The sequence below is a fragment of the Poecilia mexicana genome, unplaced genomic scaffold (genome assembly GCF_051168715.1).
Source record: "Poecilia mexicana isolate PSO_F unplaced genomic scaffold, ASM5116871v1 scaffold_5, whole genome shotgun sequence".
NCBI lineage: Eukaryota > Metazoa > Chordata > Actinopteri > Cyprinodontiformes > Poeciliidae > Poecilia > Poecilia mexicana.
This window is the reverse complement of record NW_028263374.1, coordinates 27,253,622-27,269,377: the sequence shown is the minus strand read 5'-3', so window position 1 is coordinate 27,269,377 and position 15,756 is coordinate 27,253,622. Positions and strand designations below refer to the sequence as shown.

The 15,756-nt window shown below is 38.2% G+C and overlaps 1 protein-coding gene across 1 annotated transcript in view; it reads left to right on the top strand.

Annotated features, from left to right (window-relative positions):
• Positions 1 to 15,756, top strand: part of asic1b (acid sensing ion channel subunit 1b) — a 53,678-nt gene that overhangs the window by 27,377 nt on the left and 10,545 nt on the right. Inside the window, exons 3-5 of the mRNA XM_015005665.2 lie at positions 1,428 to 1,555; positions 14,606 to 14,756; positions 15,669 to 15,725. Of these exons, the coding sequence (XP_014861151.2) occupies positions 1,428 to 1,555; positions 14,606 to 14,756; positions 15,669 to 15,725 (336 nt within the window). The remainder of the gene's footprint in view (positions 1 to 1,427; positions 1,556 to 14,605; positions 14,757 to 15,668; positions 15,726 to 15,756) is intronic.

Genomic DNA, 15,756 nt, shown 5'->3' with positions numbered 1-15,756 from the left:
ACATGTCCATCATTTTAATTTTAAATGCAAAACAATTTAAAATCTGATGATTTATCTATAATAAAACAATTTAATCAGATTTAATATCATTCTCAATAAACCAATGCTAATATTTTCAATCTGTGGTCTTTGTTAAAATTCAAGGATTCATCTTCTTAGCTCACTTAAACTCGACTCGACTATATCATGTCTGCAATTATTTTTGAATATTAATTTAAACTTTGCTTTTTTGATTGTAAAATGGTAATAAAGTCACACTTACAAGTTAAAATGACAACAAAACATACCAGAATGAAATATATGTCTAAAGGTTTACATTTTGTTTTAGACATTTTTAGACTCCTGACTGACAAGGCTATGATTTTTTACTTTTTCTCAGCTTTTCTTGGACATTGACTTCCCTAACAAGAATGTCTGCGGATACTAGGAATTCTTCCACATTAAGTGAAAAAAAGTGATTTTTATTCTATGAAACCCACAAAGGATGGCCATGACTGCAGCATGGCAGAAGATTGGGATGCTTTCTGTTTTTGTATATCTATCTTCCGCCTCTCGAGCATTTTCCTTGGCAGCAGAACAAAACGGCTCGGTATTCAATCTCACTGGACCAATATGTAGCAGTTCAAATCTGTCACACCATGTCGAAGCTTTCTTGCTGAACTCCTGCCACAATTTTTAGCTCCCTAATTGAAAATAGTGAGAAAGCCTTTCCGCTTAGAAGATGATGCCGAGTGACAACCAAGAAGGGGAAGAGAAGGGCTGGGTTGGCAGGAAGCAGACACTGGACATTATCACCAAGCTGGCTCTCGAAGGAGCCGACTCGCTTACTGCATAATTAGCATTTTAGGTCAGTTATTGTGAAAAAAAATATGCTTGCAGAGGTGTTGCTTGAAGTCCATGTGTCATTGAGGGGTTTCCCTCAAGTCTAAAGAGGCCCATCTCTTTGATTTAAAATCTATACAGCAGAGTGCTATGGGGAAGGAAGCTCTCAGCTGTATTGATTTTGTTTTATCCTCATCATCATTTATTTAATAATTTATACATTCACTTTCATTTCCTCTGCAGTAAGCAAGGCTACAGTGAGGCAGGCATTGTCATCGTCTAATCTGTTTGGAAAATCCATTCACTTTATCCTTTCGCTCCTTATTCAGGCTATTTAACCCACAAAAATACCAAAGTGTTTGTCATTCATGAGAAACGATGATGTATGGAGTGATTCAGATTTTGATGAATAGGCAATGATAGCTTCTAAGATTTTCTTCAGCTAAGACTTTTCAGTTTCCAGTCTGTTTTTACTCCCCTGACTCAAATATATTCCAACACTGCAACACTTTAGCACCTTCTGGTTAGTAATGATGGCGTAGGCTCGTGTGTGCATACAAATCATCATCCCTGTTGTAACCGTCCTAACCTTTTACCATCAACAGATGAGACATCATTTGAAGCTGGGATCAAGGTTCAGATCCACACGCAGGACGAGCCGCCGTTCATAGACCAGCTGGGCTTCGGAGTGGCTCCAGGATTTCAGACCTTTGTTTCCTGTCAAGAGCAACGGGTACGTCCTGGAAGAGATCACAGAACGCTGAAAACATGCGAAAATATGTCTGCATAGCCATCAGTAGCTGCATTTCCATTACAAATGAGTGCAGAGCTTTGTCAGTATTCCACTAATGTAGGAAAAACATAATTTTGCAATTGCGGTGTTTGCATTAAATAAGAAACACTGTTAAAATCACATGTGAATACGTTTGTTCATGTGAGTCGTTAGAAAGCATGCCACTCCGCGATCCTCCTGCTACTTCCTGCCGACTTCTTCCTCATGGTTTGCTTCAGTGGCAACATCCAAATGTTGATCGTGTGACTTGAAAAACAGTCTTTCCATTGCAGTTTTGCAAAACAAGCCAATTCTGATACGGTTAAAAAAAAAAAAAACATCTCATCCTAACACCAAAACTTTTATTGAACATGAGAGCTTTTCGAATTTGCCTTGTTTCCGTTAAGCAAATTTATGTTCAAAATGTAAAATTATGCAACTACATGGTCAATGCAAATGCAGATAATGAAAGAAGTGACTGTAGCTTTCATTACAGTCCGATTTCAAAAGTGGTAAATATTCTAAATATTCATTTACTCCTCTAAATGGAATCAGTGTCATTCAAGGTTTCCTGTCACTGGATGGTTTGGTGCTTTTAATGTCTTTTAATCTGAAAGCTTTTCTTTGTTTCTGGAGCTTCTGCAGAAAACTCACATCTTTTCAAGCATGACATGATGGTGCAATGTGACCCGTAAAGCATGGGCGTAGGTTTGGGTAGGGACGGTAGGGACATGTCCCGACCAATATTCACGGGATATGAAAAAGTCCCGACCAATTTTTGCCATATTGGCTCAAAGAACGTGGATCTACAATCTTTGATTAGCAGCAACAGGCGGTGCGCGGAACGGAAGCTTCTTAGTTTGACATTTATTATGAGCCTCCGAGACCGTGTCGGAACGGTGCTGTCGGGGGGTTGGGGGAGGGGGAGTCAGTTGAATCGTCGGACGTTCTTTGATTAGCTGCAAAAGGCGGCGGCCCCACCAAAACTTAGACCGAACCTACGCCCTTGCCGTAAAGTCTGTTTTTTTGCAGCGGTTTTTTCTACAGATTCCTTTTGGAAGTATCTAAAGCATCCTATTTTTACACAACACTGAAAAGTAGACAAGCTAGACTCAAACAAAGGGAAATATTACACTGGGATGTTTATTTTGTTGAGAAAATTACTGTGATTAGAAAACTATGTGAATCTTTGTCTTCATCTGAATGTTTATCAGAGGTTTTGGTTAAAGCACTTTTGCATAAGTCTGTAACTAAACATGAGACAGATAAAGGAGCAAAATGTTTAAAAAATGTGGTTTACATCAGTCTACAAACCAGAAGTTGAACAACACTGTTCTAAGTAATCTGTGTATTCTGTGAGCCACACAGACTGTATGCACAATGTCTGCAGACCGTTGAGATTTCATAGTCAAGCTTATTTCCTTCATTTCTTGTTAACAAATTCCTTAATTGTCTCAGAGTCTGAGCCAGTCTTAAGTCATTTTACTGACTCACGAGACACGATTCGTCATCTACATTAACTCGTTCACTTTAGCTGTAACCCAAATTCATTCACGAAACCAACTTATCAAAGCGCAGCTCAAGCAGGGACTGATCAACTTGGTTGAGCCCAGGCAGGGGCGGATCGGCGAGGTAACGATTCAGCTCAGTTCAGCTCCAATAAGGATGAGACGAATGGCTGAGGATGAGTTAATGGTTTTCTCTGAGCAACAGTGCGCTCTCTGCAGGGGGTAGAACCCGTCTGTTTCCTGCTCTTTGCCGTCCGCTCCTGCACCCAGAGTAGAAATGTATTCATCAAGTCACTGTGGTAATAAATTTTTAGCTTGTTCTGTTGTATTATTGTGGAGGTAAGGATATTAATCATCACTGCAAACAGAATGAATTACTGCGTGCAAGCTACAGTGTGCAAAGAAAGTGTAAAACAAAATCTGAGATAAGAGAAAAAAGTTATTTGTTTTCTTTTATAGATGATATTAAATACACTTACATTATAGTGCAGGGTCTGCAACCTGCTGCTCTTCCACAATCACGCTATAACTTTGGCTGAGATGATAAAAAACAAATAATGTTTGTTTATATGTTTTCCTGTCAATACTTTGTGCTTATTTTTTAATGTACTAGATAATGCTTCTTTTTGCAAACATCTAACCTAAAAATGAAAATAAAATGGCAACAATTTTGGACTATTAAAAGCTGCAGACCTGTACTGGTTTTGGGTGCAGTGTGTACTGGGCTGTACTGGGTAACTGACTCAAAAACTCCACTCACTTTGGTGACTCACAAAGAATCAAGTCAGTAAAAAGAACAAATTTCCCATCAACTACTTCAAATCTGACATGACTGCAGGTGACCAAGCAGCTCGTGTAAAAAATCCAGCTGCATTTTTAAGTTGTGGTCACAGATTTAATATCAGTAAATGTTGGTAATCTGGCAATATTACCAATATTAATATCAGATATTGACATTGGCTCATTTTTTTCAAATCGATGCATCCCTACTTTTTTGCCCTTTTTACAACACAGGTAGATCAAATGTATGATAAAAATACTTCATACATACACATAAGTGAAAGGTTTACTAAATTACAGTAAAATTTAATTTTTTCTAGTTTTTTATTTTTTTGCACTGAGTTCCCCCGTGTCTACCAGTCCTTTGCTTCATACGTAAATGCTTCACAAACCTTTAAGCTTTATGTAGTTGTGTTGCTTTGAGCAGAGATGATTAAAGAAGATATCAAAGCTGTTTGAGCTCAGTTCTTTTTCCAACTTCAAAAATATCAAATTCTCGTCCCTGCGGACTCTACCTCAAACTCAGTCCAGCATAATCCATTTATCAGTTTTGTGCCAAACAGAAGGCTCTTTACCTTTTTTTTTTTTTACATGTGCTGTTCTACTTCTGCAAAACGTTAAGCAGCTTAGAGGTACAAAATAAAAATCTCTGACTGAACAGTTGAAATATTTCTTATTTGCCTTAAAACATAATGCATGTATAAATCTGTGCATGCAAGATCATAAGATCCTGTGCAGCTGTGAGTATTATCCATGATGCATCTGCCTCCAATCCATCCTTTCATCGTTGAGTGCGCTTGTGTCTTTGGGTTGTGACATTCCTTCACAGCCCAGGTGTCTCTGGCAGGGTTGATCAGTTTGTTGTCAGTGGAGCAGCAGCTCCAAACATGTACGAATCTCCATCTAACTCTCTGTTCAATCTTTGCTTTTCATTTCAGGCACTCCTTTTTTGTTTGGCCAGTAGCTCGTTTCTGATGTTTTCCATCTTAAATTGATACTTAAAGTCACAAATATACTTTTTCCCATAAACATTTAACCTGTTTTGTAACCAAATATGTGGCTTTTGTGGGTTTGTAGACTTGCATTTTTTTTTAAAGAAAAGTGTAAAAAAAAATAGAGTAAACAGAGTACATGATGATTTATAAAGCAGGGCGATAATTGTTCTGACCTCCTTATTCTTCAAAGTTCTTATATAACCTCTATTGGGGTTCTAAGAGGGAAAAAAGATGCAGCTTTTCTGGTGCAAACACGTGACAAGGTGTTGTTTTTGAACAATTTCTGCTACCGTAGCGTTGTCTAAGCTGGTTGTGAAACTTCAAAACAGCAGTGAACACAACCACACATCTGTTTACACATTCTTCTAGTAAATTCCTTTATCCACTATGATGCAATTTCACACACAAAAAAATGTATATAGAGGGAACAACAGGCTGTGAATTACTAAAACAACATTTCCTTTTCACACTTAAAATTACGAAGGTCATCGTACGTTTTAGAAGACAAAACGTACGATGAGGCGAGGAAACAGGTGGCTGTTTCCTCGCCACCTTTGGGGCGAGGAAACAGATTTTTGTGGAGATTTGCTTTAGAAAAATACACAGGAGAAATACTTCCCTTTTCATAATTCTGTATGAATAAAATGGTGAGAGTATAATAAACTTATGCATTCATGTATACTGTTTTCAGTCTACACTTTGTGTTCTTGCCATTGACAGGAATCTAAATATTGTTTTTCTATTTATGTATTTGTTTTGTCTTGTTTTTTTTCTTTTGCATTTTTTGTTTGGTTTTGTTTTTTTCTGCATCGTGAGTTTAATGACAGACAGACAGACAGACAGACAGACAGACAGCAGACAGACAGACAGTCGTACACATAAAAAAAATACAGCTCCATAAAAACATTTTTTTTATTTTGTAGTTTATTTAAAATATGCAAATGATGCCTACCTTCCCACTTATTACAAAATAACATATTTCACAGTATCAATTAAACCTTAAGGAAGCACAATAACTATAGAACACCATAGCCAAAGAAAATAGCCGGCATACTCATAATACTTGTGATATTTGCAAATGCACATGGTCAGCAGGAGGTGTTGTTCAGCCTAATGGCGCCTCTCCAGTTTCTCTTTGTTCTCCAACACAGAAACTTGTAGTCGTTAGTGCGACTGCTTCTCTGAGCGCCCAGAGCCTCCTGCAGAGGGTGTGTGTGGTTACAGAGGACGGCCTGCATCAGATCCTCTTCTCCACCAGCTCCCCCACCCATCACCGACATACACTTTCTGATCCCGCACACGGATGCTCCAACAAGCAGCATCAGTGAATGCAGCGCTGGCCACAACCAATTGATAAAAAATACAGAAGAACCGACTGCACACAATGAAAGATGTTCCTAAGAAGGAAGAGCTTCCTCAGTTCGTTCTTATTTGCCACATGTGTGTTAATAGATTAGTCCAGTTTGTTGTCAAGGTGAACTCACAGGTATCTATAGGACTCAACCAGATAAATGTTTTCTCCATCCATTGTAACAGGCGGATGCTGAAACTGGTGCTGAGTATGGCGTTGTTAAAGTAAAATGTCACTTTTTAATCAAAAGTGAGGATGTAGGATGTGCTGTGGTGGCGCAGCGGTTAAGCACAACCCACATATGGAGGCCTTAGTCCTCAACGCGGCCGTCGCAGGTTCGATTCCTGGCCTGGTGACTTATTAGCTCAATCATGAGCTAATAAGTTGCTCATGATTGTGACAAACAAAAAAACCCACATGGTTGCCATAGTTATGTGTCATAAGAACTGTCTTAAAGACTAAAAATCCTTCCAGCTGCACCATGCCCAAAACCAGAGGGAATAATTGTCCAAAAAAAGCAACACCTTAACTAAAATATTATGAAAAAAAGTCTCCAAAAAGGACAAATCCGGACTAATATAGCCAACTACTTCAACATGCTGCCACAGCACAACTATAGATTTCTGTAATATGAGATTTTTTCCCCCCACTTGAATTAAAGGTTTCTCCATTTTCAGTGTGAAATTATGCTTCTGTAGTAAAAAAGGAATCTGTTTTATAATTCTCTTAAGACATGGCTACCAGGGGTGCCAATAAACGTGGCCAGCACTGCGTTTTCACTGAAAGGACAAAAGCATGGCGAGTTATACGACTGAAATTGTATAGCCAGTCATTTTCTCCATTTTTCCCTTTCCTCAGAAATGAAGCTCTGAAAGTGATTTGAAATGCTAGCTGGTAGGGGATGATGTGTAGCAGCATGGTCACAGATCAAACCAGACCTAAAACACTATTTGTTTTCCACCACTGTGAAATATCTCCACAACATATTTGCTTTCAAAGCTGTGACCCCATTCCCCCAGCGCTGCTCCTTCATATCCCCCTGCCTCACTGGTGCAGCCTCTTCTAGCATGAAGACCCCGTGACATCAGCATTTACTCAGCTCTCTGCTGCCCTGCAAGCTGCTCTGTTTGCTCTGCGGCTTAAGAAATGTTTCTTTGGCTGGAAAACATGCTTCAGCTGTTTGACAATAAAAACAGTTCATATCCGATTCGATCTTGGAAATTCAGCTAATATATATTTATATATTAGCTGTTATATATTTACCATATTTATTACTCACTGTTTTATTAGATATCTTCATTTTATTTTTCATTTCATTCACTCAATAGTAAATATGAATAGTTCATGTAAAAACTAAAAGAAATAATGAATGAAAAGGAGCAGAAAGTAGCATAAACTTATAATATTTCCCCTGAATTCACATACAGGAGAATTAGCTAAACTCAGAGAATGACAAACATATTTCAAATACACAAAATCACCAGTTTAATCAATGCCATATTGCTATATCATAATGATTTTCAGATTTATTCTAAATACAGAAAAACATTTAGATTGTTCCATAAACTAACACATTTAATTGAAGTGCATCTTTCCTTCATCACCTCTCTGAATCTAATTTTTTTTTAATCTCTTAAGTTGTATTTACTTTCTCCTTTTACAAACCTGTTGAGAATATTACTACCCCACACTTTCACACAATATGCCAGACATGGAACAATAAGTTATTTGTGCAAAATATACTTTGACTTTTTGGAACTTGAAAAAGAAAAAGCTGGTAAGATGCCAGAAACCTGAAAATGTTGGTCCAAAAAACTGGCATCTTACCAGTTTTTCCAAGGACCAAAGTTGTTTTCCCTTTCATAAAGACGTGGTTCACCAGAGCCGGGTCGAGCATCAAAAAGTTTACCCAAGTAAGAGCACCAATCAATCAATTAATCCTTCAAGTTAGTTTGTATTGCACAATTCAGCAACAAAGCAGTTAAAAGTGCTTAAGATGTTCAGATTCAACTTGTTCTTCTTCCAGTCAAGTTACTTACAATGACTAAAGTATCCAGAAATTTTACTCAAGTAGCCAAACTTCATAACAAATCACTCAAGTAAAATTAAAAAGTACAGCGCAGTAAAAATGCTCTTTTTCCAAAATGTTACTCAAGCAAATGTAACTAGTTACTACCAAAACTCTGGGGTACATATTCATTTGTTTAAAAAGCAATCCTGATTTTCATACAGAGGGACAAAAACATTTGATACAAACAGACGACAGTGTCTGTTCTAATCCTCTTTTGATATGAGATGGGATAAATAAAGCTATTTGGCTGCTGAACATGTTTTAACCTCTAAGCCAACAGTGCCATAATGAGGTTGAAGGGCTTATTCATGTTTGCGTGCACCTTAGAGACTTCAGGTTCTTGTGCAACCCTCTCACAGAGACCCACATGGGGCTTTAGCATAAATAAAGAACACAGACTTTGCCCAGTCAGCTTGTCACAATTGGTCTTGTTCAGTGAAACGAAGTAAATGTGGGTTATTCCTCTCAGCTGTGAATAATTTTGTGGGTGCGATGGGCAGTTTGCAGCCAGACAAATCCTACTCTCTGGTCCCTAATATGCAACAGATTCATGCATAATGAATGAAGGAGAGAAAAGGGGGATTTTGGTGGTAATCTCAGTCCGTCCACGTCCACACAACTAGTCAGTGCATTCCTGTGTCAGCAGGCTGCAGCAGGATTTTGCATGCTGCCAATGTCGCTTCTGCAGGAAAGTATGCATCTCTTTTTATCTCTCATTGGCTCCATTACTTTTTTTTTTTCCCGCTCTTCAACATTCATTACAATTCTGCTAATACAATTTCTGTCTTTAATATCATTCTCTACATTCTCCTTCCCTTCAGCCTGCCTCTGTTTATTTATTCCCTGGCAGGCTCACTCTTCATTAATCTAATGCAGTTTACCCCACACTCATTCAACTCTGCTTCAGCAATCCTGTAGTGCAAAGCTGCCACTGACTTTTCATCTGGTCAAACTGTCACTCACCATGATCCCATAAAAAGAAAGAAAAAATGCAATATCTGTCTCCCTTTTTAACATAAAGAGCAGAAATCCTGCAAACGTCTCTTCCGCCAGCATATCTCCATCCTCCCCTTTTTCCTGTCCGTGGGTTCATGCAGACTTCCTCCTCTCTACCTTTTATTTGCTCTCTCGCTCAGTTAATGAAGGGAGAATTGAGGTCAACGTCTTATCGTGATTTGTTTCCTTCCTTCTGGTTGTTAAACGGCTAACCGCACTCTAAAATGTCTTTAAATCTTCTACGCCAGACTCACTTTGGGCAACACTGGTTGATGGTTCTCGCCGTGGAAGTGATGTTGACAGTTTATAAATGCGTGGAGCATTTAAAATGGCAGAACTATTGTTATTAAACCATTTATTTTCTCCACCATGTGTACTGTCCATGTGATCTTGAATCTTTTCTTGATCATCAGGTTCCTTGCAGCACTTATGTTTCCTGTGTTTTGCATTGGGGAAGCTCTTTAGCTGTGGGTACCTGTGTTTTTTTAAAGTGCATCGTAATGTGTGTGAATACTTTATGCGCATGCTGAACATCGCCCTGGGTTATTAATAACCAAATCCAGTTCGCTGCACCCATGGCTGCCTCCTGCACTCTAGTACAAATTGTAAAATACAGGTTCCTAAATCACAATGGTGGCCTTTTAATTTATTGCTGTGTGAGCACTCAGTGGTGCACACTTTGAGCCAATGAAACGGAGACACACACAAGGGTCCTTTTTTATTATTACACCCCTCTTTTTTTACTTAATGCATCAAGGTTTGCATTTTTTTCAGTTGGATTAAATGCAAATTAGAGCTGCTGATGTTCTTATGTTGAAAAAAATATTTTCCTATGACGGAGGCTTACTGTGGTTGCATCAGCAATGTGATAACTTGAGTAAACATGCAGCTCACTGAGGTTCAGTTTGGAGAAGAAGGTATATGTTTCTATATTTAAATTCATAATTAACGCTACAGCTATTTTACTCAGCCATTATACATTAATTTAATTGTTTCGGTTTCTTGAACTCTATTATTACACACTAGTAGAAAGACTGGATATTTATCTGTCTGGGGCTCTTATCTCTCCAGTGGTCAATAATATGATCTCATGTTTATTCATATCTGTGTATTTGTACTTTCCTGGTTTATCCACTACTGGGGATTCAGCTGCTTTCTTGCTATTTTTCCTAAACTTTTCTTATGGGTAATTATTCCTTGGCTTTTCATAGACTACATGTTTTATTTATGTCACAATGTTTTGATCTTTGTCTTAAACCAAACATTAAAAAATGCAGAAATTGTATATCGGAAAGAAAAGTTAGAAGAAAAGATGAAATTCAAGGTTGAACATAAATATGCTGTATTTCTGAGTGCAATTAATTTATATTTATTACATTTAAATCAAATATAAATGTATTCATTGAAAATAAATAAAATCTAATGAGTTTGGTTTAGTTTTAAAAATATGAATATCTTCTCTTAGATCATTGTTTGTTTGTTTTTTAATTACAATAGACTTGTTCAAATTATTTGTGACATAAGAAATGTGAACATAAATCACTTTTCTAACAAATAGGAATGAAATCTAATTGGTTTAAACCTATATTTCAAAAATAAATATATGTAATGTGATTACATAAGTGTGCACACTGTTTTTGAACCTTTTTTATTTAATTACAGCCATCAATATTCTTTGTTGGCCATCTGTCAACATGCTACATCTCAACTTGGCGATATGTGCCTACTCCGTATCCACAAGCTCTCCAAATTTATTAGAGTATGGATTTCCTGTCCACAGCCCTTCTTCATATGTTTAGCAGATGTTGGACTGTCTCTGGTTTGCGATTGGCTCATTCTGAAACACCAGTTTTCTTGCGATGAAGCCATAGACGTTTGTTTTTTCCTTTAAAAATGAAATCTCTGTAGAATAACCTTTCTGACAGACACTTGAAGATTTGGGGTCAAACTATCAGACTTCCAGGGCTGTTTATAATTTTGTTCATCTTCATTAAACGTTACTTCAATTCAAAGAAAAGATTACCTCAGATCATAATGCTGCCATTACCATACTTGGTTTTAGATAAAAACTTATTTTGTGTTTGTGCCATGAGTATCTTTGGGAGCTGTGGCTGATCAAATAAAATTCTCCCGTAAAGCTTTTAGATTGATGTTTTCTTTGAAAGAAAATTATTTTGTATTTTATTCCTAATTGTGGTCCAAATTCATAGAGAATAAAAGAGATTGTCATCACAAGGGAAACACCACTACATCCTGGAGCCTTTTTTCCGCCTTATTGATCAGTTTCAGCTTTGTCTTTTCAGCACTTTCAGTTCATCAATCAGTTTTTGTAATTATTCTACAATTATTGATGACTTATCCTCATGGAACAATGATGTTTGTCATCTGTAAAAAATGTGTGCCTCCCTCCCAACTTATACGTTTGAGCAGTTAGGTCTTTCTAACTGTTTCTAACATCCTTCCAAGCTGCAGTTAAAGCTAAAATATGCATATAAGCAAATGCCATTAAAATAATTAATTTAGCTTCATTTTTGGTTCATTTCTGGTTCAACCTTTCCTTCTGCAGTGGCTCTTTTGGAGGAACATTCATTCACTATTAGATTTCTGGCTAATGGGACTCCAAGTTGAATCCTCTGATTGAAAGGATCTATTTCTGAGCTCATGCTCTTAAGTTGAGTTTGATGTTGAAGTATGAAGCAGAGGTGGTTTCATTTCTGCTTTGATGTATCCCAAAGAGGTTCACATTATGCAGCACCCTTTATGTTGTGTGAGCGGTCATAGAAAAGTCAGATTATAATCAACCACTTGTCTGCCAAGTCTGAAGAACTTGAGTGTTTAATTTTGATATAAGATATTATAAGTGTGTTTAGAAATCATGTTAACCATATGAGCACATACTGGCACAATTCAAAATCAGACAATACTCAATGGTTTGGTTTCAACTTCTAAATCAATGAGTTGAGTTTTTTTGGGCGGAGGGTTGCATTCTTACATTTCTACTTACTTTGTAATATGAAAAGTATATTGCATAGTAGCTTGTATTCGGTTAAAATCTCTGTTTTAGGGCAGTTAGAATTACCAGAACTATTTCTATTTGTTGAATGCCAGAATAATGAGTTTTTTTCTTTCTTTCTTCAAATTAAAAACATCCAAAATGCAATTCTGGATGTGGAAGAACCATTTGTATGGGGTGAAGTTGCTTCAGTAATGTGCACATAATGTTCTATAACCATGATGTCATTTATTTTTCAAAGTGCACCAGTCCCTCCTGCAGCAATCCGTTCACACAGCATGATGCTGCCAGCCCAGAACAGGTTTGCAGGCTTCCCCGTTTATTCCTCCAAATGTAACAATGGTTATTATGGCCAAACATTTCAATTTTACTTTCATCAGAGCAAAATAATATATATATTTTTTTTATTATTATTTTTATGTTGCCAGAATCTGGAAATTGAGATCTGTATTTTTATGTTTTTGGACTAATTTCATATTTTCTTTATAATTTATGGGTTTTTATTTTGGATTAATTCACCACCTAGCATCCTTTCAGCCCCTGATGTTAATGAACTTGTTTCACAGTGGGTCATGGGTGGTTTGGCACAGAAAATTTAACTAATTTCTCTCTTGGACCAATTTCATGTTTTACCTTCACAGGTTTACTTCACAGTGCTGCACTTTTAGCTTCAGTAGTATTGAGATAGGGTCACAGTTTTCGACAGCAGGACCCTGCTACCTGCAGCTCCAGAGCCACAAGCGGCTCTTTGGCTCACTTGGCGATGAAACATTGCCATGGGTTTTGTTTTGTTTCATTCTGTTATTCCATGAAAGAACAATGACCTCATTTGGTCCTCCTGGTAAATTTGGTCTACAGCCACCATTGCTGTGGTTAATCATCAGCCAGCATCGTGTAAGTCTTTAGCTTAGCAACAGAGGTTGCTATGCACATTTTGCACCAAAACACCATCCTCTTTGGAAAACTCATCTGCTTTCTGAAGCAGTATGATGGCAGGACATTTCCATACTGTTTTTATTTTTTCCATTTACATATAGCTGTTCGCGAAGTGATGCTTTCGGACATCTAGAAATTGTACTTATGAAGTTCCTGAATTCTCTTCCTGGTGTCTTCGCTGATTTCTTTTTTTTCCCATGACGTTAATTAAGAAAGCAGTTTGTACCTCAACTTAATTTCAATAAATCAATAACAATATTGTGATAGACATGTGATCAATATCAGTAGATAATACATGTGATAGAACATTCACTGAACTCTGATCCAGAACCACACAGCATTCTGGGAGATGTAGGCAGAGGAAAAACATAACCTGCTCAAACTTTCATGGCCTGCTAAACTACGTTGATGGTATCAACTCACTCTCTCACTCTTTGGTTACCTAGCAACAACCTGTTGAGTAACTGATGCAGCAGCAGTTTCAGGTTTTGCCACCATGCCTCATAACTGCTTAAAGATAAAAAACATTGGCATGGAGTGAAAACTGTGACTCATAAGGTTACTCCATCCATCAGCTTGGCAGGATTTCAGTTACTTAAAACAAAATCCAAATACATGATCATCAATATGATAAGTTAATTCATGGTCATCTTAATGGATCAAAATGGGAATTATTTATTGTGATTTTAATGTTAGACTGTGGAAAAACATAGCTGTAGTGTATGTAAATACCTGGTTTCAGTTAAATTAGATGCATCTGTTGAATGCACCTGCGATGAGAGTGATAATTACACTTTGAGGTCAAGCATAAAACACACAGGGCAGTGTGAAATCACTCACAGTAGACTTTTGTGCAAGATTACCACCAAACATGGACAGAAGTCTGAGGGCGTAATTTATCGATGTTGCATAAGAATTGCATAAAACTTGTTGCTTTAAACTCGGGGTGCATGGGGTTTTGTTCCGCTAAAACGCTGAAACTCCTACAGCCGGACACTTTCTACTACACAGCTGGTGCTATTGGGCTTCTTATGAAGAGTGGGCAGTACGATGAAAGCCCAGAGGGAGACTAGAAATAGGAGAGCGTAGGAGACCGGCTCCAACAATAACCATCTCTGTACAGATGTATTCACCATGAAGTAAGAATGGGATTCATTCTCTGAGTCTAATGCAGCAAATGACCTGTGTAATGTGCATTGTCTGTTGGGAAATGGCCTCTGCTACAGACTGAGTAACAAGTTTCTCATCTTCCTGACAGGAAGTGCAAGGTCAAATGACTGCATTATCATCACACAAGGGGGGAAGGGTTTTTTTAACACTTTGGGACTAAAGAGGGTTTTTATTTTCTCTCTCTCTTTCAGCTGACGTACCTGCCCCCACCGTGGGGCGACTGCAAGTCCACGGCGATGGACTCCGACTTCTTCAGCAGTTACAGCATCACTGCCTGCAGAATTGACTGCGAGACGCGATACCTGGTCGAGAACTGCAATTGCAGGATGGTCCACATGCCTGGTATCTTTCACACACACACACACGCACACAAACACATGCACACACACACACACACTGCTTCTTACAAATGCATTTATCAAGCAGAAAAGTGCCCTAGCGGCTGTTGTTTGTAAACTTATTGTAAAAGTGTCCTTGTGAAGTGGTGGTGGCAGTTTTACTCGAGGAACCAACACATTCCTGGCAGCGGTCTTAGAAAATCACATACTTTCACACTCTAGTGGATCGGAAAACTCGACCGTTTTCCCTTTGTGTTTGTCCAGTGATTAAAGCTGGCGTTTGCTGTCTACCTCTTACATTTAATCACAGTGTGAGATCTCACATGGCAAATTGAAAAGGGGGCTCTGGCACAGAGGAAACATTTGGATTGGGACTCTGTTAAGACTCACACACCTGCCTCCCCTCTAACATCTCTGTTGTCAGTCACAGAGCAACCTGACAATCTGCCTGTCTGATCACCAGGATCATATGCTGCCTTGATGTGTGTTTGAATATCCTGAGTCCACAGGGAGCGAGATAAGAATCCTCCACGCCCCGTTTTTTGCTCTGGTCCAGATCGTCCTTCAATCTTCCTGTCAAATGTGTAGTTTTTAGGGAAAACTCCATGAATTATTGCCAATAGCAGGGAAGTAATTTCCTGTTGGTCCACAGCACCATGGCAGGTCTTTATTCAGTGTTGTTTTGATGGATTGAAATGAATGGCTGGACTTCTAGAATGACATAGATTGGAACAATGTTGACAGAAACTTTAAAGCAGTGATAAATGGTATCAGTTAGGAGAGATCCATTTTATGACAGTATCCAGTTGTGGAAAATAAAAGTAATGACTCAAAGCAAATGTTCAACCCATTTCTAAAAGCTTTTCTTCTTTCCTTCACACTGTTGCTGCTTTTTCTTTTCCCTGTCTGTCCTTAGGAGATGCCCCGTACTGCACCCCGGAGCAGTACAAGGAGTGTGCAGATCCTGCCTTGGGTAAGAAGATAAACCAGCACGATGTGTGTAT